We start from the raw sequence: 24,059 nt of genomic DNA on the forward strand, positions 1-24,059 counted from the left end.
AAAAGCAAAGTCTTTTTATTATTACTATTATTATTGAAGTGTAACACACAGAAAAGTCGGGAAATCTTAAGAGCATAACACATTGGATTGTCGTATGTTCCACTCATGGGTAATATTAATGCACTATATTAACTATCATTTAGATAAGAAATAGGTGACCAGACCAATGAGGCCTCCCTCCTACCCCAGTTAGTCACTAGCCCTGTTCCCTCTCAAGGATAATCACCATCAGAGATTTCTTTTGCCTGTTTTTGAACTTAATATTCATGGAATCGTACACTGTGTCTGATTGCTTTCACTTAATAGTATGTTTATGAGATTCCTTCATGTTATCGTATACGGTTATGATCCGTGTATTTTCAAGGATTTATAGTATTCTGTGGCATGGATATACCCCCATTTACTTATTCATTCTCCTGTTAATGGACGTTGGGGTTGTTTTCAGTTTTCGGCTCTCATAAATAGTGCTTCTGGGATAATTCCTGCGTGTAAGTCTTTTGGTGTATGTGTGATTGAGATTCTGCTGGGTGTCAGCACCGTGGTAGAGTTGCTGGGTCACGGGGCCTGTGCATTTATATCTTGAGTGGATTCCCCTGGAGAGTTTTCTACATGGGTTGTCCCCGCTACCACGTCTCTACCTGTATTGTTGCTTTGCGTCCTTGCCAACATTTGATTTGTCTTTTTAATTACATTGATATTGGTGTGTGGGTCCCGACATTTCACTGTGGTCTTGACTGGCATTTTCCTGAAGACAGATGGCCAACGCTCATTCACCATCAGCATATCTTCTTTTGGGAATGCCTGCTCGGATCTCTTGGCTCATTGTTTTTCTTATTGATTTATAGGAGGGTTTTTTGTATGTTTGCCTTTTTTTTTTTTCTTAAAGATTTTATTTATTTATTTTTTTGTCAGAGTGAGAGAGAGAGTGAGCACAAGTAGGGAGAGCAGCAGGCAGACGGAGAGGGAGAAGCAGGCTCCCTGCTGAGGAGGGAGCCAGACTTGGGATTCCATCCCGGGACCCCGGGATCATGACCTGAGCCAAAGGCAGACACTCAACTGACTGAGCCACTCAGGTGCCCTTGTATGTTTGCTTTTCTTAAAAATACTGTGGATGGGAGCACCTGGGTGGCTCAGTCATTAAGTTCGGCTCAGGTCATGATCCCAGGGTCCTGGGGTCGAGCCCTGCATCGGGCTCCCTGCTCAATGGGAAGCCTGCTTCTCCCTCTGGCCTCCCCCTGCTTGTGTTCCCTCTCTCACTGTCTCTCTCTCTGTCAAATAAATAAATAATATCTTTAAAAAGAAACACTGTGGCTGTGAGTCCTTTGTCAGACGTACACACAGCAATATCTTCTTGCACTTCCTGGCTCACCCTTCACCTCCGATAATCGTGTCTTTTGAATAACAGATGTTCTTAATTTAATACAGACAAATCATCAGTATTTTCCTTTAGTGTTTTTTGTTACATGTTTAAATTTCTTTCGCCTACTGTAAGATCATGAAGACATTTCCCTCTGTTGTCTTCTAGAAAAAGACTTCCTTTTGCAGTCACTTATTTCCATTAAAATTCTTGATTTAAATAAAAATACAAAGGAAGCGTGCAGGTGGTCCTTGGATATGGAAAAATTCACAAGGATAATCAGCAGGTGATTGAATCTTGAAACAATAATTCCTCCTTTTTTGGCCTGATGAGCAACATAGAAAGAACAAAATACTAGCTTTCCGCAGCGTGCGGGCTAAGGATGATAAGTTCTGTTGGCTTTTGAAACACGTTCGCTCATTTACTTGGGAAATACTGATGGCTTTGGGGCTCCAGGGATGGACACTCGCGGTTGCTGCCCCAGGGGAGAGAACAGGAGGCTTTGTGTCTTTTTTAAACAGGGGTGGGGTGGGTAGGATGAGAGAGGTGGGTGTCAGGGAGCAGGTCTTGGAGGCTTTTCAGTGAGCAGCCACCAGATCAGAAGTCCGATCCGCTGTGATGCAGGTGCCCTGGGCACGGTCTGGGCAGGAGGCTTCAGCCCTCGGATACTGCTCCCTGAGGATTTCCTGTGCCTGAGCCACAGGGCCAGCACAAGGCAAGCTCCCAGCCTCTGTAGCTTTAAGGGAGGAGACACCAGCCAGATTCTGAGGGTCTCACAATCACCTGGGAACCATAGAGACCAGGGCCCCTCTGCAGTCCTGTTCTTTAGGGTCTCTGGGGAGGGCTCTGAATAGCAGTGTTTTGTTTTTGTTTTTAAGATTTTATTTATTTATTTGACAGAGAGAGACAGCTGGAGAGAGAACACAAGCAGGGGGAGTGGGAGAGGGAGAAGCAGGCTTTCCTCGGAGCAGGGAGACCTGATGCGGGACTTGATCCCAGGACCCTGAGATCATGACCTGAGCTGAAGGCAGATGCTTAATGAGGGAGCCACCCAGGAGACCCTAAACCGCAGTTTTTTTTAAAGCTCCCCAGGAGGTTCTGGTTCTGGTGTTGGGCCACCGTGAGAACGCTGGGGGAAGGAGGCCTGTGGTGAGGGAGGTGCTTTCCGAGGGTGGCTGGACAGGGCTGACATGAACTCCTTTTCCCTAGACCCTGAGGGGGGGGGACCTGCCCCTCTGGGAAGCTGGGCGTGTCTGAGACCCGCCAGGAGCCATCGCAGACCCGCCCTCCAGCGCAGCAGGGCTGCCTCCACCTTCTCACCCATGGAAGGGCATGTCAGCTTAGGAAAGGTGAGGGACAGAACGTCCTATGTCAGAGCTCTTCGATTTATGGCCACAGTAGGGCTGTGCACTTGTCCCCGCCAGTGCCCTCGAGGTCTTGGAGAATTCTTCGCTCTGCTTTGAGCTGATGATCACAGAAAGCCCACTGGCCTGGGCCTCTGAGCTCTACTCGGCCAGCTGGGGATGCCCGGCATGGCCCCACTGCCTTTCTCCATCGTGACCCCAAACACCACCATGAAACTTGGATTTGTCTCCCACTCTTGCCTTTTCAGGTCAAGCAGGTGGCGTCCCAGCTGTGCCTGGGCTCGTCCGGCGTACCCGATCTTTAAATTATAACCCGCATACTTAGCTGTTTAACTCTGTGGAAGCTTCCTCCAGTCTTGTTTGTATACGTGTAAAATGGGGATGAGGACGCCCTTCTCTCCCTGTCCCTGGGGAGATGAAATCACAAGATGCCTCCAGAGCATCGGGCTCAGGGAGGTTGCCTGCACGTTTGGCCTATCGCTCCCCACATCATTAGTCTTTTAAAATACTTCTCGTGACTTGTCTGTCATGATGGCTGCCGCCCAGACAGATTGGGGTTTTGGGGGTGGGATGTTGGGGTTGGTGCCCCAGACCCAGAATTCTAACTTACACTCTCCATTCGGACCTCACCCTGTAACTCTGGACCACTGGGGCCTCCACTGGGAGAGCAGTGTGTTGTGCCTGCCCATAGCTGTTTTGTGAGGTGGCCGCAACGCAGAGAATTTAAGCTTGGGTCACACTGAATGAAGCGTGTGTGTGCTTGTCAGAGGGGGGAGGGAGAACAGGCCCCAGTCCTGGTGGACGGTGCCCGCTGGACACAGGGCCTTCTCATAGACTCACACTGCCTTTAGGAGCCATGTGGAGTCATCTTTGATGACTGTCACCCTCTTTCCTTCCGGTTATGACACATCTCGTATCTCTAATATCTTCCTGAAGTCTTCTTTCTCCCGCCCATTTTCACATTCTCCTCCCCCACCTGCTTCTGGGGATTACTCTCTGTCCTTTTAGAAACAACAAGAACTTGACCATATAGGAGTTTCTGTGGATTTGTTCTGTACGAGGAGCAGGAAGCAGTGCTGCGGGGGGGCTCTGTGGCTGCCGTGGGGTCCCTGCGGGATCCCTGGCCCACAGATTCTGTGCAGCCCGGCCGGGGCTGGGCCGGGGGACTGGGGGCGCTCAGCTTCCCCGAGGCTCCCCAGCTCTCTGTGAGCCTGGCAGTGATCTCCACTGACATGACGGTCTTGGTTGTAACACAAGCATATTTCAGTTCTGGCTTCCGGCCTTTTGACTTTCTGATCGTGGCCATTTACGCTGAGCTTGGAAGCACTTGTTTCTTCTCTGTTCTACTCGCTCATTGGGGCAGCACTTCCGGCCCCTCGGTGAAGTGTCCTGGTGGGTGCAGACGAGCCCTCCGTGGTGGGGGGAGGTATGGTGGCCGACAGCTCCTCGGACAGGGCAGGCTGTTTCTCTGAGAATTTAAACCAAAGGAATTCTCACTTCTTGTTCTAGCCTTGTTCTAACCTCACAATGCTGGAGTGCTTTGGTTGGAGAGTTCTCTGGGCTTCTTTTGGAGGAAGTAAGTACCTCATAGCATACTCAACTCTTCGCATCTGCTGTGCGTGTCTGTGGGTCTCTGTGTCTCTGGCTCGTTCTTCTAGAAGTTCTTTCAGCAAGAGTGTCTGGTTCTGATGGGAAGGGATACATGTTCTAAGTATGAGATCTCTGAAAATGCCCTTGGTACCTGGACTGTTGATTCTGATTTGTTTTTCCTGAGCCCTGCGGTGCACAGGCGGCCGGTGAGAAGTCTCCTGTTGGTCTGAGTTTCACTGTCGTGTCCCTCTCCAGCAGTCGGACATGCCAGGGACCAGAGCTGGGCTCATGGTTTGTCTCCTTTCTACCCTCTCTGCCTCTCCCCGAGCTCTGATTTTGAAGATGTGGAGGCTGATTCATCTTGTGGATTCTGTCTGGCTACTTTCTGCCCCTGGGGTTATAATGTTCGCAGCAGTCCTCTGTTGTGCCCAAAACCAGGGACCAGCTGAGTCACTGCAGTTCTCCAGATGTCACCTCAAGGAGTGGGAGGCGGTCTGGAGCTTTGGCCCGAGGTCATGGAGCCTGGTGGCCAGATGTGGTCAGCCTGCCATTTCCGGCTCCTTTTCTTTGTATGACTCTGCGGACTTTGATAGCTTGGAGTGCAGCTGGAGGGAGGAATGGTCCCCGGGACCTTCTGTAGGCCTCTGCAGTGTGGGGGACCTGAGGGAGTTTTAGTGCCGTAGCAACAGGGGAGACAAGCCTCACCCGACTGGGTCCGAGGCCTCCGGACTGCTCTGTATGTTTTCGATTTCCTACCTGCACCTTTCTCCTGAGCAGCCGAGTGTGCTTGGCAGTGGTTTCTTAATTTTCCTCTGCAGTATTCTTTCCAACGCAGTGTTGTTCTGCTTTTTTTGCTCATTTTGCTCATTGTGGACCGTAACTAGACCTGCCGAGAGCCTTAAGGATGATGTTCACGGGGTAGGAAGAAGAGGGGAGAAATGAATCAGGTGGAAATATGCTGGAATTCATCCGAGTTAAGTATTTAGTATGGACATTGCAGTGCTCTGTATTTTGAATTAACTTAGGATCTCTAAATCAAAAGCTATTTGAGCTGTTCTCCATTGTTCCGTCCTTCGGTATAGGAAAACCCTTCATTTTCCTAAATGTGGAGATCCCTGGGTCAGACTTTCAACGTAAATCATTACGATAGGCCTAGGAACTTGTTATCCACAATAACGTGGTTTTGACCTAGGATCTTTGCCTTGTCGACCCTTGCATCAAGGCAGGTAGGATAGAGAGGTTGTGCTAAATACACTACTTTATGTGTAAACACTGTATTAATTAAAAAACAAAAAGTTGTAAATGTGATTCCTGGGAGACAGGGAGCTCCCAGCTGGGATAGCGTGTGTTTCTGTTGAGCTGAGCGGGCATGGTGGTGCCCCAGCCCTGCGGGTGGCGATGTGGGAAATGCGTGTTGAACCAAATTTCACTGAGGGTCATGGGAATCGAGGCAAAGCCTACGTCAAGCAGGCACGTTGTGGCAGGAAGGGAACGGAAGAACTGAGGAAGGAGAAGTTCCAGTTTGGGGGGCGCAGAGGGACAGAAGGGAATTCCACAGGTAAAGACAGCATAAGCACCTCCGTGACCCCTCCCTGGGCTTCTGCCATCTGAGTGTGCAGGGACAGTCTTCTGGAGGAGGAGAAAGTCACCGCAGCCTTGGAGAGCTTCTTCAGCAGTGGGCTGTGGAAGGCAGTGGGGACACGTCCTTGAGGACAGTCACCTCCGGAGCGGGATGGCCTTCTGCTGCTAAGCAGGCCTCACATATGGAAGGTGGTGGAACGGTCTGGTCTTCAGAGACACTCATGGGAGGGTCCTGAGTTGAAACCTCAAATGGGTGACTTGACTTCTGCTGGCGGAGGTGGCGTCTGTCATCGCGTGGATGCAGCCGGGGCGCCCATGTGACCTGCTCAGGGGCAACGGAAGGATGACGCTCTGGGAGCTGGAGGGTGACAGCCCTGAGCTGCAGGGGAGGAAAAGGCTCCCTGAACCAGGAAGAAGGAAGGGGAGAAACGGAACTATCATTGCTGGGGCCTGAATATTTGGGACCCCCTGACACCCAGAATTCCTAGGTTGAAATCCTAGCCCCTAAGGTGATGGTCTGAGGAGGCAGGGGCTTTGGCTTCTGTCCTGAGGGTGGAGCCCTCATGAGCGGGGTGAGTGCCCTCCTGAGAGTGACCCCAGAGAGCCACCATGTGCGGTTGGGTGACAAGGGGCGGCTGAGAACCAGGCAGCACCCTCCCCCGCCCCAGCAGAGGGCAGCCGTGCCGATGCCTTCATCCTGGGCGTTCCAGCCTCCAGACAGGCGAGCGATAAACTTCTGTGTCTAAGCCTCCTGCCCATGGGGCTTCATTACAGCAGCCAGAGCTGACTAAGACTTACGTTGCGGCAACTCTGGGTTGGGAGTAGCCAAGAGGGAGCGGACTCGGGGAGGGAGAGGAGGCCACCAAAGGAGGAGAGCCACCGTGCCTGGGGACCAAAGCCAGAGTGCAGAATGCAAAATCCAAAAGAGGGGAGGGGGACGTGGGGCTGGAGAACGCATCTCACCAGGGGGGTTGGGGGGTGGGGAGCGGGGGCGGTGTGGGACCTCCCACCCCCCCGCAGGGCTGCGCAGGCTCCAGATGCCCCCTCCAACGCATGCGCAGCGGGGAGCGGGCGACTGGCGTCCGCCCCCTGTCGACAGCACCTGACTTTGGTGGGCAGACTGGAGATGCGGGGGGCCAGGCCCTCTCTGGGAGGAGGGGTGTGATGCTGGGCACAGCCACTGAGGCGGGGTGGTGTGGCGGGAAGTGCTGTCGGGATTTGTCTGGTCCTCCAGGGGCACAGGTCCGTGGTTTTTGTGGGCTGGGTGATAGGGCTCTTGGGGCTCCCCCTGCACCTGTCCCGTGTCCCTGCCTTGGCCCCTTCTGGGAGCTTCCTACCATGCCCCCAGCAATCTCCATTCCTGCTTACGTTAACCACTGTTGGTTTCTAACAGCCAGAGATGCCCCAGCGACCTCCGTGCGTCCGTGACTTTGCTGTGGCCTTTCTCAGTGTGGGGCTGCCTCTAGTGTCTTTAGTAATGGCATGGGCGACAGACAAGGCTTCCAAACAAAACCAGATTCTCTGAAGATGATGTCTTCTGATAAGGGAAAAAAACATCCTTATTAGGATTCAGGGAAGCCGGTGTTTGAGTGCAGTCTGAGTGTGTGTGTGTGTTTATCTGGGCTCCTCACCAAAGACGTCATCAGCTGTACTGTGGACCAAAGGAGTGACTTTTCTGGCCCACGCTGTCACATCATATCAAGAGTGGGCAAGAGTGGACATTTGTCGGATGGGGTAGCTGACAGCGGTGCTGACTCTGGGACTCCGCACTTGCTTTGTGGCCCTGATGGTTGAGCCCCTTGAGAGGGCCGGCATTGAGCTTTTGGGTTGATATTAGACGTGCAGTCGATAAACACCCCACTTCTGGGCACTTTCTTCCCCACCTTGTGTATCCTGGTGAGAGGATGTGTGGGGCGTCCACTAATCAACGTAAGAATGATCTTGGTGAATATGCAATCTTATTTGGTTCCTTTTTGAATTAAAGTATGCATGTGCATATGAGATGTTCTCTTTTCCTGGAAGAAATGCTTTGGGTAACAATTATTCTTCGTTATTTAACTAATAAATAATATTTAATTTGTGTTGGCCACCTGACCACCTAAATGAGTAATAGGAGGGTTCGCTCAATGGAGTACCTGAAATTCAGCACCTGCTGTGTTTTCTGCTAAGAGGGAGGGACCAGGGGATGTGAACACATTTGACAGAGCTGTGAGACAGTCTCACTGAAATGGCAGTGAATTCTTTCTGAATTCCTGATGCTCATGTGAGAAGACCGGGCTTCTGAACGGAGCCCCAGGACATGGGAGGGACAGACCAATTCCCTGTTCTCTGTCTGGGTCTGAAACCAAAGCTGGCATATCTGGCAGAATCGAGATGCAGAGGCCACTCCCAGGACACAGGGAATCGTCCAGCAGAAGCACTGACCAGCCAGTGAGGTGTCAGGGCCCAGGTGATGTGCGTTTCCTTGCGGATGCTGATGTGTCTGAAGCAGGGTGGGCTGGGACTAGGTGACGAGGAGGAGAGGAGAACAGTAGGAGAGTGGTAAGAACTGGGGACAGTGGGCAGCATCTCTAGCTGAGGAAGCCCCGAGCCCGGGGTCAGCCATGGCTGAGAGGCAGGTTGAAGAACATTCTGGAATCTAACCTCCGAGAGAGGTTAGATAGTGATCCTGACCCTCAGTCCTTGCCCTGAATCTCGACCAGGGCCTCAGGTGCCTACCAATGACCACTGAGGTCTGAGAGGCTGGAGGGATATGGCCCAGAGAGGCGAGAAGCATGGAAAGAAGGTGCGTGGGGGCTCAGGCTCTGGATCTCACAGCCTGAGCCCAGGAACCGAGCTGCAGAGGGGCAGGTGTGGCTACTGCTGGGTCAGCATGAATAGGTTCCATGACCAAGCACAACTGGTGGAGGCAGGCCACGTGGATTTCTGAGTAAGCGTGTAAGAAATATCTTTGCTCAGTGCTCTGACACTTGGTCAGTTTCCAGTAGGCATGATGGAGAATTACTCTCTTAATATTGGGACCAAGGAAATGCCACCCATGTGCATCAGAGGCTGGGAAAGTGCCCAGGGCAGATCCTAGTGAGGGAAGGAGGTTATGATAACTAGAATACCCTCTGTGAGGTCAGTCTTGGGTGCTTAGGCATGCTTGCTGCCTAGATCCCCCGGGCCATATCCCACCCTGGCTGCATGCCCTCCCCATTCATTCTGTGGTCCCCACCGGATCCACACCCTCGTCCCCCATTCACTGCATGGTTCCTGCTCCTCTGGCCCCCCACTTGAGGTGCGGCCCCCTCTGGCAGAATCCAGCTGGCGCACCATTGCTCACAGTGCCATCTGAAGCCTCCTGGGGTCTCCTGCTGTGTCAGTGGGCAGCAGGGGCACCGTTACTCCCCTCTTGGTGCTGCTCACCACTCTGGGCCCTGGTACCTCTGCCCCCTCCTCCTAGCAGAGATGGCTGGTGCATGTGAACCAGCCCAGGCAGCCACATGGCAGACGTGGCAGGATCAGGAAGCAGCCTGGAGCCAAGAATCTGGAGGCCAGCATCCAAGGTCCAGCTCTGCTGCTGGAAGGGATGCCTGGGAAGGCTTACCTTGAGTCTCCGGGCCTTGCCTTCCTCCTTGAGGACTCAAGGGGAGGACTAGAAAGTGTCTCGGGGCCTGCTGGGCCTGAGTCCCTCTGACGGCGGCCCTCCCAGGCCGACTTTTGTCCCCAGTGGTCTGCAGAGCACCGGTCGCAGCTCCTGTCTTGCCAATCTCCCCCAGCATCTGGAGGCCAGAGGGCTTTTGTTCCCTGCCTGGGTTTGTCATGGATGGACAGATACCCGCACCGGCTCAGGTCCCTGGGGACACACCCATCTCAGCAGTGAGCCGCACAGATTTTCAAACGTGCCTCTCACAGGAGGGATTTCTCACACTTCTAGTAGAAATAGATTTTGCTTCTCCCCCAGAGTTGGTATTTTCTTTAACCAGGGTCAGATCGGAGGAGACAGATAGTGTCACTCGGAGACTTCCAGCCCCAAGGTGGGCTGGGCAGTGAGATCAACAGCTCTGGGGTCCCGAGGCCATGGGATCCAGCCCCGAGCTGTTGTTAAAGCTCTCACCTGCAGGGACGCTGGTCTGGATGGCGAGTCTGGCCAGGGGTCTGCCCACGTGCCAGTGTCTTATTCCAGGAGCGGCTTGGACCACACTGTAGCTTGTAGCTGTTCTCAAAACTGCCAGTTTTGCCAAGAATGGAAAACAATAGATTTTTTTTTCCTATTTATATGGCCTTGCTTATTAGCACACACAATACAAAGGCCAGAGTTGCTGAAGCAAAATCAACACGTTCTGATTAATCTGCAGAACTCAACCACGGGATTGCTCCGAAATTTCTGACCAATAGCGCTCCCTGGCTGAGTCGTTAATTGGAAACAGCCTCAAACAGTAGCAGGGACAGCAACAGAGAGAAGGAGTATCAGAGCACAGACAGCCAGAGAGGAAATGCCAACAAGAAAGGCGGTTGGCACACTGTTGATGGTGGAGTTGAGCGCATCTGTCTGGACATGCCGGACATACCCCGGGGCAGGGGGCGGTTCAGGGGCGAATGGGAAAAGGGGAGGCCAGATTTAGAAAACCAGAAACTCGCCTTTGAACATCTGTCTTTGTTTTTAACAAGCACTGTCCTTTCTAGGTTGCCCACCTCTCGGTCTGGAAACCTTAAAAATCACAGACTTCCAGCTTCACGCCTCTACCTCCAAGCGCTACGGCCTCGGGGCACACCGAGGGAGACTCAACATCCAGGTACCAGTGGCACAGGAGGGTTCTGGTGGCTTTGGTTGTTGTTCTGGTCGGAGATGCAGCCTGTGATTTGTTGAGCTTGGGCTACATACCCTGCGTAGTGTTGCAAATGCATTAGCCCCACAGGTCCCACCAGGAAGGGCGATGCCTCAGATACTTGTCCTAGAGAGAGAGCCTGACAGAAGACTTCAGGTATGTGTCTTCTGCAAAAAGCCTTTAGTGCAAAGGCTGCTGGTACCTGGAGCCAGGTCAGCCTGCCTCCACCTGTTGGGCTCTGCCCCTTCATGTCATCTGTCTGGATTGGGCAGGAGGAGGGCGCTGACCTCCAGCCACATCAGCAGCCAGTGGCTTTTGTCCTCTTCCCCTCTACCAGTGCTTCTCACCAGCACCCACACCCCTTCCAGGCTGTTCTCTGGCTCTCCCCAGGTCAGACCTTTAGTGGCTCTCTTGGGCCCAGCACCTCATGTCTCGGCCTCCTTCTCTGAGGCTCAAGGGTCATGCGAACTTGGCCTTCACTTGGCCTTCCTGCTCCAGGCAGGCAAGCTCCTCCCTGTACAGCTGATACACAGGGCAGTTCTTGGCTTCTTGCCTTTCCTCTGGCAAGTCCCCCTGCCAGCCACCCCTTGCCCTCCCATCCTGCCAGGCTGCGTAAGTCCTGCAGGATCCGTGAGGATCGACTCCTCGTGCTGCTGTCACGTCACATCATAAATGCAGCCACGTGGGCCACACACACTCTTACTCTCTTCCGGTTCTGGAGGACAGAAGCCCCCTTGGACTAAATCACAGTGTGGGCAGGGCCGTGCTCCTTCTGGAGCTGGAGGGGAGGGTCTGTGTCTTTGTCATTTCCAGCTTCTAGAGGTGCCTGCGTTCTTCCTAAGCCTCTGGGCCCTTCTTCTGCTTCCCTTTTCCACTTTTAAGGAGCTCGCGATGACACTGGGCCCTCGTGGATGCTCCAGGATCACCTCCCATCTCAAGCAACCTTAATTACATCTGCAAGCTTCGTTTCCTTTTACCAGAGAGCCCAAGTGTTTCCGGGTCCCAGGGTTAGCGAGTTGGCGTCTCTGTTGGGGAGGGGCGCTATAGCACCGGCCCGTGCAGGGGGCCTTTTGCCTCCTGCTCCGCCTCCTGCCGTTCCCTCCCTTCCCAGTTCAGCCTTTGGTCACCCTCTGTCCTGTGTGCGTCTCGGTATTTCAACACCTCTCCCCGCTGCTCTCTCATTCCGTGCGTTCCAGACTCCGTCTGCGCATGCGCCGTCTCCTCCAGCTTCCGGGGAGGGACGTGGTCCTTCATCCCTGAGACCTGGGCCGCCTGAGCGCCACGCCAACACCTCATGCTCTTGACGGTCCCCGGAAGCATGCTGCAGGGGCTGCTGCGCCGCTGGGGACCGGCAAGGGCGGACGAGGCCCCTGGCCAGGAGCTCGTGGGCTCAGGGGTGTCTGATCCGAGCCCCCGCTCGCCGCGCCCGCTCTTCTGTCCTCCCTCCACACTCAGCCCCATCCACAGAGCTTGAAGCTGCTCAACCAGCAGCACTTTGCAGGCCAGGATTCCGGCAGCATGTTTCTAGAACCAACATTAGTGAAGTCCCAAGTTTGGTTTGTGTAAGTAGGGCTGTTTTTTAATGACAGCTGATAAGAAACCTTGGGCTGTGTACAACTGGATGTTGTGTTTCTCAAGAGGATGAAGTCTCCGGGTTTCACAAGAATGACCCGTAGGGACACGAGCACCTGCGGCTCGGTGAACAGGGTCCGGGCTTCGGTGGAAGCTAAGTGAAGGCTCGCGGGGCTGCATCCCAATGGCTGTGGGCCTGTTTTCGTGCAGCAGTGAGAGGAGCTGTCAGCTAACGCCTTGAACGCTCTCTCTGTAAGTGCAGTTACCTTTGTTAAAGAGGCAGTGTTCACAGTTACCCGTGCTTTCAGTCAAAAATTGGAAGGCCCTGTTAGTCCTGAATTTGTTGGTAGGGGTGGGGCGGGGTCATGCTGTTCCAGTTGGGAATTCGACTCCTGGAGTGGGCGGATGGAGCATAGGGTGGGGGTGTCATAGTGCGGGGGTCCTAGGCACATGGAGTTCAGACCTTGGCCTTGACACTTCTGGATTTTGGGGCCTTGGAACTATTATCTTATGGCTCCAAGGCTTCACTGCCTCACCAGAGAAGAAGGAGTCCTAAGAACTCATAGGATTTGTCGAGCAGTGAAATTAGGTGATTTATAATTTTAAAACATTTGCTGGATCATTTCACTTTTCTGTTTGTAGCTTCTTGGTTCTCTTGGAAACTTCCAGCCAGGCTTGTGTGACTGTCCCCTCTTAATTCTTATGGGGTGCTGTCCCTCCCTGAATGCGGGTGACTTGTTTCCTTGGGTATTATTTGCCTGCCCCTCCTTGAGCAGAATCCCCAGGTTAGAAGGGGCGTGGTCTCTCCTCTCCCCTCCTCCCAGCCCAGAACGTTGCTCGGCACACAGGACGTGCCCAGAGGGGTTCAGGTGAAGACCTGCCTTGCCTTTACTGCGCCCCACAGGGGGTCCCCTTGCTGGACCGTCATCCAGCAGGGAGCAGCTGACTGGGCTGTCCTTTGGTCATTGTCATCTTTCCCGGCTACTTCATCCTTCACCCCAAGGAGGCACAGCCCAGGGAGAAGGCAGGCACCCTGAGCTCAAGTGTGGACAGACCCACCCTCCTGACTTCAGGCAAGAGGAAGTCCGAGAGTCATTGAAAACCTCTTTAGGGCTGTTTGTCCTTATGCGGATTTATTATTTCTCTCCAGTGCCCTACCATTTCCCCAAATGCCCTGAGAACAAAATCTCTGCACATGCTCTTACAATGGGAGGTAGCTGCTTTGACAGGCCAGCCACTGCCCCCCAGGCCTTGGGTGCCCCCCACCCCCGCGGGTGAGGTGGGGTTAACCGCAGAGAGCAGAGAGCGGAGTGTTGCCTGCAAGCTGTGTGAGGGCCTTCAGCACGGCCCCCACGGGGACATAATGACTAGGTCGGGGCTCCTGTTGTGGTTCTAACTTCCCGAATTAGTCCCCATGAAGCCTGATTTCACTGCCAACAGGTGTTCTAAAACACACCTTCCCACGCATGCCGTTTGAAGTGCGGGTTAAAAATATCTTCTCGTCTGGCTTCGGAGTATTTTGTAGGTGTGTCCCGCTAATGGGATTTGATGTGCAAGAAACGTCAAGGTGTCAGAATTAGAAAATGTTCAGCTGCTGCGGTTCAGGATGTGAGCGGGGTGGCCCAGCCCCGCAGGCTCAGCTGTGGTCCCCGGGCGCACGGGGCAGGCTTTGCTGCGCGTCCTGGTTCCACCCACGATCAGCCCAGCGGCTCTAGGCAGGAGGCCCCCTTGTCTGAGGCTTGGTGTCTTCCTCAGCGAATCGAGGCCCCACCACCAGCACTGCCACCTTCTCACAACGTGAGGATCCCACAGAGTAAAGAAAGAATTGTCTTCATTGATTTCCAAATGCCGTGTTTGCGCCTTTCTGAACCCGAGGGGGCTCGTGTGCTCTATTTCTGGGTGCTTGTGGCTTGATTCCTTTCCCCGCTCACCCTTGTCCCCGCAGCCTGGCTGCTTCCTCGTTCCTCCCACCCCCTTCCAGCGTGCTGCCTTCACTTGTAGTTTCTTTCTTTTTCAAAGTCCAGTCCTGTCACTGTGGCTGTATTTCATTGTTTTAAGCAGCTCATGTTTTTTCTTAAGTGTGCCACGGTTCTTTAGGATGGATTTTTTTTTTTTAATCTTCCGATTCCATAGATTTTGAGTATTCTGGCTCGAACTCTTATTTTTCCTGTGACCTCATTTTTCAGAGTGCCTGGATGGAGCTTTTACAGAATTGTGTTTGCCACATTACAGCAGACATTCTTTTCTTTGCCTTCGTCCTCTTGAGCCGCGCGGACCATCTCCCATCTCCAGGGCTTGTAAACTACATGGACTTCTTTCTCATGGGTCTGGAGGCTGGGAAGTCCGAGGTCAAGATGCTGGCGGACTGGGTGTCTGGAGAGCACCCTGGCTTCCTGGTTCGTAGATGGCCACCTCCTTCACCTTCTTCTGTGTTCCCAGGTGGTGGAAGGAACTAGGGGCTCCGGAGCCCTCCTTTGTAAGGGCTCTAATCCCACTCACAAAGTCTCTACCCTCATGACCTTGTCACTTCCCTGAGACCCTGCCTCCTAACACCATCGCTTTAGGGCTTGGTTTCGACATACGAACTTTGAGGGAACAAGTACAGTCAGTCTGTGGCACTCTTTTTTCCTCGTTTTAAGCAGAAGAGTTTGGAAGAATAAAAGCACCTTATAACTCCACTTATAACCTCTTTTTTTTTTAAACAAGTAGAATTTTACTGATGTTTATTTAATAATATAAGTTTAGAGAAAAAAAAAAACCCTGTTCACATTTCTTCATGTCGAGGGAAGATAGATCTTTCAGGAATTCAAGGAAGCGATCCAGTTCAGCAGGAGGGCAAAGGCTTGTCATCTCACCTGTGACTGTCCTTCCAGACTATCTGGAATCCTCTAACACCAACCCACTTGGGAGCATGTGATCTCATCTGGAAACAACCGCAGGTTCTGCTCCAGGAGCAGCCACAGGCAGAGCAGAACTGAACATCTGAAGTCTCAAAGAGAACGTTTCAGCAGTGAGCTCTACGGTCACTCTTGGATCATCGTTCGCCTCTGGTCGGTCTGAGGAGGTGGCTCTCCACCCAGATGGATCATTTAATGGCAATTTGTCACATGTCCTCTCCTTGCAGAATCTTCTGAAGAGCCCCACAAGATTTCCCATGGCTCATAAACTAAGCAAAGTGGAGTCCAAGACCATGCCACTCCCCGAGGGATCCCCCCCCACCCCCCATTAGTACATTGGGTGCCTTCATTGCTTCAAATCCTTGAGCAAATTAGAGCGGCACTTGCCGCTTCAGAGCACTGGGTTTCGATTTCCTTCTCAAGACTCTACATCTGTGGTTGGTGAGTAGGAGCCTGACAGGAACCCGAAGGGCGTGGCCGGAACTCAGGATGTCTCCACAATTCCTGCCTGGAGCCGGGACTACGAGACAGTTGGTGCAGATCAGAGTTTTGAGGAAAGAGTTGACATTTTGAGGTCACAAGAAAAAACTTGCCACCCTACACGCATACCTCCAGATGTCTCTGTGGCACCTGCTCATGGTCCTGTGGCATTCTGTGGCCCATGTCTTGTCTCACTGGAGTTTGACCCCCGAGAGATGTTCAGGGCTGGTCCCTCTCTCAGGAGGAAATGTCTGGTTGTAATGACAGCCTCTGTCCAAGCCATTTCTCAGTGCCGCTGTGAAGCCAGCCGCAGCTCCTCTTGGTAGTCCTTCCCCTCAAGGAATTCTCTGGAACACCTGGATTCTGATACTAAGATCCACTTCCGACATTCAGATAATCTTCTTGTACCTGAAATGAGGTGGAAGCCTTGAAGATGGCCGATGCCTATGGCTTCAGATGCACCCCCCACCCCGCCCCGTCCTGGGAAGGCCTGAAGTTGGTTATGGGACATTGAACCAGGTTTCATTCTGGTGTCCAAGTTGATGTGTGCGGGCCTGTCCTGTTGTCTGTCTCTCTGTCACCTTTGGTCTGAGACACCTGGTGCCCTACTTTGCCCAGATGTGAGGGCCACCTGGGGTAGCACTGTTTTCTCCCATGTCATCCCGTGTCTACCCCACTCCTGGTTATCACTGGAGTCCTCTGCACCCAGAGTCCTCTGACCCCACAGCCTGTCTGTCCCACCCGGTCATCCGGCTTCTCTGGGCGCTCGGCCTCTAGGCTATTCTTGGCTCACAAAATGCTGCTCTAACTCTCCAGGGCCTGGGTGGGGGCTGGGAGTGTGTGAGGTGCACCAGAGGCGGAAGGAATCCTAGTGGGGGTGGCTTCCAAACCAAGGAATGTCCTGCTTGCTCTGATAAAGGGATTTTCTGCTCTGTGTGGCTTAAGAAGCAGTCTGGGAGACAGTGTTTAGAGGCCAAAATGCTGGAATTTTGGATATTTGGATTTTTATGGGAATAACAGGACCAAACATTCTAAATCATGAGTCTCTTGGAAAATTGAAAAGGAGAATTTACCAGAATGGTGATAATGCACCGTTCTTATTCTCCAGAAGCTTGCGTCATAAACACCCGAGTGGGAGAAGGGCAAAGAGTAGGAGAACAGGGAAACAAAAGGAAGGGGCCCTTTGGGGCTCCCTGGCCTGGGAACCACAGATTATTAAGGAACCACAGGCCTTTCTGGTTCAGATGTGGATTTTGTTACTTGCTTATGTGAATTTTCTTGACTATTTTATGAAATCTCATGAAATTAATATTTCATTTCATCTTCAATATACCCGGAGGGAAACTGTTTTGGAGATAAGGGAATTGAAGTCAGAGGTTAAATGGCCTGCCCCAGCCTCACAGCTAATGAGAGCCGAGCTGAGACTCAACTTCAAGGTTTCTGGCCGCATTTTCGCCCTTGGTTATCTCTGGTACCCACGAGAAGGTTCAGTGTGTTCTCCTGCTTGTGGCCTCAGCTGGCATCATCCCGTGATTCATTGCCCTGACCACCGGCTTGAGCACCGCCTAGTACCTTCACTGTGGCAGGGCCCAGAGGGGCCCGAGGGCCGCCAGCAGTCACGGGTGGGGGCCTCACATCCATTCACCTGACACAAGCCAACTGGGCCTCCGGGAATACTGACTCATGGGGGGCGGGCCCTCTGGGTGGTCTGTCCCGCCCCGTGCAGGCCGGCCTGGCTGTCTTGGGGATGTGGATGGGGTGGGGGACAGTCGGTGTTCTGGGCCTCCTAACAGTGCACAGGTGGAGAAGCCTGCATGAGGAGGGGATGGTAGAGAGGGATGGAGAGAGGAGAAGAGAGAAGAGAAAGATCAGAGCAGACACTTCATTGACTGGGGGATCCGTCGACTGATTGATTTCATGAACACAAACCCACCTCCGGTGAGAGCAAGGATAGAAACGGTCCTGATAGTTTAGCAAATATTTAGGGAGGATCTGGCATGATCTGGGCCTTGTCTAGGTGCTCGGGATACTTCAGAAACCCAATGGACATAGATCCTTGCCATCTGAGAGCTTCCGTTCTCGTGGGGGAGGCACACAAAAGCAGGGAATGTAATAAAATAGAGCTTTTCTAGCAGCAGAAGTGGTGAGTGTTATGGAGAGAAAACATACCAAATTTAGAGCTGGCAGCGGGGGTCAGGAGGGCAGGCTCTGGGGAGGGGATGGGCTGTCGTTAAAGGCATGCATGGGTGGTTTCATCGAGGAGTTGGTACTGAGGCTGAGTTGGCTTAAAGGAGGTCATCAGGGAGTCAGACAGCTGTGGGAGGAGACCTCCAGGCAGTGGGAATGTCTTGAGCAAAGGTCCTGTGGTGACTGCCTGTGTGGCACTCCCCTGGAGGAGCAGGAGGCTGCTGTGGCTGGAGCAGGGTGAGCCTTGGGGGGAGGAGCAGTAGAAGGACTTTGCCTTTGACTTTTGTTCTTAGGTCAGTCGGGGGAGCCCTGGCAAGTTGCTGGGTGCAGGAATGACATGCCTTGATTTCCAGGTGAGAAGGACAAACCCAGTTGCTCTGTTGACTTAGGGGAGCAGCGTGGAAGCAGGGAGGCCTGTTGGGGCATGGCTCAGCACCCTGAATGGCGGTGGTGGTGGGAGGTGGTTGTACTTCGGCTGTTTTGAAAACAGGATGAGGCCGGATGACGTCTGTGTGAGGGGTGCGAGAGATAAGAAGGGGAGTCAAGGATGCCTCTGGTGTTTTTTGGCCTCTGATAATCATGGGAAAGTGAGACTATTAAAAAGAAAGATTACCAGGGAGGGTGGGACTAGAGCCTGGGCTAAGCGCTCAGAAGGAAGCCCCGCGTATTCGTTTCCTTGGCAACTGCAGAAGCTCTGCAGACTGGGCAGCTTAAAACAACAGGGATTTGTTCTGTCACGATTCTGGAGGCTGGAAGGCCAACCTCCAAGTGGTAGCAGGGCTGCTCTCCCTCCAGAGCCTCTGGGAATGAGGCCAGGCTCCTCCTGTGCCTCCTCCAGCCTCGGTGGCCGGGGCGTCCCGTTGGTTCCCTGGGCTGATAGCTGCACCAATCACGTCTCAGTCTCCAGGGTCACAGTTCCCTACCATCTTCCCTCTGTGTGTATCTGTCTCTGTGTCCAGATTTCCGCTCCTTGTAAGGACATCCGTCATCAGAGTTAGGGCCCAGCCTACTCCAGTCTGACCTCCTCTGCACTGATTTGATCTGCCTTGACCCCTTTCCCAAAGAAGGTCACACTCTGAAGATGCAGGGGTTCGGATTTGTATATATCTTTTTGGAGGACATGATTTTTTGGAGGCATAACACTGCAGCTCTAACCCAGTGAACCTGCCTCAGACTGTAGATTGAAGAGACTTCCCGTGGGTGGGTACTTGGGCTAACACTTGAAGCAGGATGAAAAGCCATGAGGTTATCTGACAAAGGGTTGCTGGAGGGGGAAGAAGAATCCCAGGTCGAAGGGAATGGCATGTACAAAGGCCCTGTGGTTTTAGGGAACAAGACAAGGTGTTCTCTTTCATTAGTCATCGAGAAAATACAAAATACACAATGAGCTATGACACATAGGCACCAGAATGGCTTTAAGGAAAAGGGACAGTATGAAGTGTAGACAAAGAAGTGGGACAATAGACACTTGTAAACAGTGCTGAAAATGTAAAATAGCACAGGTTTGGAAATGTTTTTGGGATATCTATTAATGTTCAACACTCTGATACCTGTTCATCTGACAAATTCACTCTTATGCCTAAAAGAAATGCATTCGTGTGCACACAATAAGGCGGGGACAGGTAGGTTCATGGCACCACTATTCATGACAGCCTAAAATGGTAACGAGACACATACCCATTGACATACTATGAATAAGTCACTCTGTATGCGCATGATGGACTATTACACACCAGCAAAAAAGAGTACGTTATTGCTACCTGTGATAATATGGATTGATCTCACAGATATAACATTGAGCAAAAGAAGCCAGTAGAAAAGTAGAAGAGAGTAGTTATGGTAAGATTCATTCACATAAAATTTAAAAACAGAAAAGCCAATCTGGAAGTCAGAGTAGAGGTTATTGTTGGGGAGCAGGTGATACTGGGAGGTGGCCAAAGGGGGGCTGTGGCAAGTTGGTCATGTTCTATGTCTTGATCTGGGTGTGGACACATGAGTGAGTGTGCAGTAAAATTTATTGAACTTAGGACTTGGGCAGTTTTTTTGGATATATCTTATTTTTAAAATATTTATTTTCAAGTTTTATTGAAACTTGAGATAAATAATCAAATCATGTATCTGTTCTCCTGCTTTACCATCATATTTCAGATATGAAAGTATCTTTCTCTTCGGTTCTTAATAATTTTAATTCTGGTACAGGGATACCTCTTAGATATTGTGGGTTCGGTTCTAGGCCACCTCAATAAAGTGAATATTGCCATGAAGGGAGTCAAATGAACTTTTTGGCTTCCCAGTATGTATAAGTTATGTTTACACTATACCATAGTCTCATAAGTGGGCAACAGCATTATGTCTAAAAAGTAAAGTATATACCTTACTTAAAAAATACTTTATTTCTAAAAAATGCTGACCGTCATCTGAGCTTTCAGGGAGTCATAATCACTGGTCACAGACCATTGTTAACTAATGTGATAATAATGAAGTCTGAAATACTGTGAGAATTACCAAAATGTGACACAGAGACATGAAATAACCAAATGCTGTTGGAAAATTGGCACCAATAGACTTGCTTGATGCAGGGTTGCTACAAACCTTCCTGCCCCAAACCCTAAAAAAAACACAATATCTGTGACATCTGATAAAGTGAAGCACAATGAACTAAGGTACGGCTAGGCAGGATGACTATTTAGTTACTAAAATGATTTTAATATTTTTATATAATGTAAACATCAGACTCTTTAAGGGAGTGATTTTTAAAAAATTTTTTCATTGAGGTGTAATTGACATACATTCTATTACTTTCAGGTGTACAGTACAGTGATACAATGTTCATACATATTGTTGATATTTGTATATATTTCAAACTCTATATATATATACATATATATATAGTGTATATTTCAAACTAATCACTAATCAAACTAAGTCTGGCTAATATCCATTCTTATACATAGAAATATTTTTTTCAATGAAAACTTTATTAAAAAGCTGGTAAATCATGGAAAGGAGGTTTATTTGATTTAAATTTTAAAAGTGAATGTTAAGAATATGATGAAGGAAATTAGGTGATGAAGGAGAAGAAGGGGACATAGCAGGAGGTAGAAATGAATTCATCACTGCCTATAGTAGGGAGTCAACAGGGACTTTCTAAGAAAATATAGAATAAGCATATTGCATAAAGGTATTTTTTTATGTTCAGTTAACCACTGCATAGTACATAGTTAGTTTTTGATGTAGTGTTCAGTGATTCATTAGTTAAGTACAACACCCAGTGCTCATCACAGCACGTGCCCTCCTCAACACCCATCACCATGTTACCCCCTCCCTCCCACCTTCCTTCCCTCTGAAACCCTCAGATTGTTTCCCAGAGTCCATAGTCTCTCATGGTTCATCTCCCTCTCTGATTTCTCCCCCTTCAGTTTTCCCTCCCTTCCCCTATGGTCCTCCGTGCTATTGCTTATGCTCCACATGAGTGAAACAATATGATAATTGTCTTTCTCTGCTTGACTTATTTCTCTCAGCACAATCCCCTCCAGTTCCATCCATGTCGATGCAAATGGTAGGTATTCATCCTTTCTGAAGGCTGAGTCATATTCCATTGTATATGTGAAGCACATCGTCTTCATCCACTGGTCTGCTGAAGGGCATCTCAGCTCCTTCCACAGTTTGGCTATTGTGGACCTTGCTGCTATGGACATTGGGGTGCATGTGTTTCTTCTTTTCACTACATCTGTATCTTTGGAGTAAATACCCAGTAGTAGTGCAATTGCTTGGTCGTAGCACAAAGGTATGTTAGGTAAGTTATATAGTTACTAAATTAACCACTGAAACAAAGATGCACCTTTAAAAAAGGATAAGAAATGAAACTGATAAACATGGGGGAAAAAAGAGAGCAAACCAGGAAACAGACTCTTAACTAGAGACAACAAATTGAGGGTTGCTGGAGGGGAGGTGGGCGGGGGTGTGGATGAAATGGGCAATGGGGATTAAGGAGGGCACTTGGGATGAGCACGGGGTGGGGAGGGGTGGGGGGACCTAGGGAAGTATCGAATCACCAAATTCTACATCTGCTACTAATACCACACTGTATGTTAACTAACCGGAATTTAAATAAAAACTTGAAGCGACAACCACAGAAAAACCAAAATCAAACAAACAACCCCCAAAAAGAGTACATAGAGAAAGAGTAAAAAGCACTTATAGTTCCAATAAAAAATAATTATTTCGGAGGAAGCATGCCCTGAAAGCCAAGAAAACAGCTCAGTAGTCAAACATGAAGCACCAACAAAAGAAACAGGAAAAGTACAATCTCTGAGGAAAGCTGATGACTCATGACCGCAAAGAACATTTGTCAATGGGCTAAGTTGACCACTCAGTTGTTAGTGGAAGAAAAGTTAGGTGGCATCATGGAGGGAATTCAACCACAGGTCTCAGCAGATACGAACCTGAAACAAAGTGAGTTTTTTTTTTTAACAAGTGGCTTATAGTATATGAGCCACTTATATATAGATTTTACTTTAAATGTTTACTTTTTACTTTTAATGTTTACTTTAAAATATTTTAAATTTCAAGCTCTAGGTGTTTATTGTTTTTTTTGTTTGTTTGTTTTTGGTTTTTTTTTTTTTTTTTTTGACCAGCATAAGGAACTATTTAAGACTTTGATTTTGGGGTTTAACAATCGCTTCAAAAACAATGAATATTTCTTTTCAACCAGCAATCCTGATGACTGAGGTCTGAAGTGGGACACGATACTCTGCTGATTTGCAGAAGGATCAGATTTGTCCCTGGGCCGTTCTATGGGTTTATCGAAGGACCATCACAGAGGTTTCCTGAAGGAGATATTCTGGCCAGATGATGGCCCTTACTTATATGGGAGATTAACTCTACTAATCATATGTCACATCTAATATTTTTAGGTACCCCCCCACTCCATGGAGGTACCTTGTTGGTAACATGTAAGATTTCAGCCAGTGCTTCTAAGATTTTCTCCAAGAGATTTTAAAATAACTGTCACATTATTCTGTTTTTGTCCAGATAGTCCTGGGCTCTGTCTGCACAGTGGCAGCTGTAAGTCAATTATCCTGGAATTGCTAAATAGTTATATTCAGTTGAATATAACTTTTTAATTCATTCCAGATGCTTCTGGACAGAGGCAGCCCATGATTATGAATTACAGTGCAGATCAGTGACTTTACAACAGCATAGTAATTTTGAGATTCATTGTTTCCTATAGATGCCATAAGGCAGAGAACTTTTCATGATGCCTAGCATGTAGCAGGAGCTCTGTAGACACCTGGAAAATGGAAGAGGAAACAAACCAGGCTTTATGCCACTCGCCCTCTATTCCCTTCACTTTTTAAAATTAAAATATGTATTAATCAGTTTTGTAAACAAGTCATTTGAGAAATCAGAGTGTTAAAGGATGATTTAAAAAAAAACAAGAGAGGGGCACCTGGGTGGCTCAGTCCTTGGGCTTCTGCCTTCGGCTTGGGTCGTGATCCCAGGGTCCTGGGATTGAGCCCTGCATTGGGCTCCCTGCTCAGCGGGAAGCCTTCTTCTCCCTCTCCCACTCCCACTTCCCTGCTTGTGTTCCCTCCTCACAGTCTCTCTCCATCAAATAAATAAATAAAATCTTTAAAACAAAAAAACAAAAAACCAAGAGAATGGTGGTTACCAGGAACTGGGGTGGGCGAGATGGGGAGCTATGAGACAAAGGGTACTGACTTTCAATTATAAGGGGAGCAAGTTCAGAGGATCTAATGCACAACAGGGTGACTGTGATTAATAATATGGTACCGTACACTTGAAAGTTGCTGAGAGCCCATCTTAGGCAGTCTCAGCACATGAAGAGTTAACTCGGAGGTGATGGATGTGTTAATTACCCATCTTGGTAATCATTCCACAATATATATGTACATTGTACACTTTAAGTAGAGCAAATATTTATGCCTGATATAGTCATGTAATATATTAAATATGTAATTATATTTGTCAGTTATTCCTCAATAAAATTGGAAAAAACAAAAAACAAAGATTCCTTGCCAGTTCTCCCCCACACCCACCCACCCCCTGAAGCCATCACATGCTGTGAATGAGGCAACTGCTCCAAACTCCTTTTAATTCTTTCTTTGGGAATTTAAATATTTCTTTTTTTTTCTTTTTTTTTTTTTTTTAGGGGTAGGTGGGCGTAGGGGCAGAGGCAGAGGGAGAGGGAGAATCT

The 24,059-nt window shown here is 50.0% G+C and overlaps 1 protein-coding gene across 2 annotated transcripts in view; it reads left to right on the forward strand.

Annotated features, from left to right (window-relative positions):
* Positions 1 to 24,059, forward strand: part of CPXM2 (carboxypeptidase X, M14 family member 2) — a 123,283-nt gene that overhangs the window by 21,502 nt on the left and 77,722 nt on the right. For both annotated transcript variants that reach the window (XM_032882129.1, XM_032882130.1), the window contains exon 3: positions 10,561 to 10,670. In XM_032882129.1, the coding sequence (XP_032738020.1) occupies positions 10,561 to 10,670 (110 nt within the window). The remainder of the gene's footprint in view (positions 1 to 10,560; positions 10,671 to 24,059) is intronic.

The sequence above is a fragment of the Lontra canadensis genome, unplaced genomic scaffold, assembly GCF_010015895.1.
Source record: "Lontra canadensis isolate GAN:19392208 unplaced genomic scaffold, GSC_riverotter_1.0 scaffold79, whole genome shotgun sequence".
NCBI lineage: Eukaryota > Metazoa > Chordata > Mammalia > Carnivora > Mustelidae > Lontra > Lontra canadensis.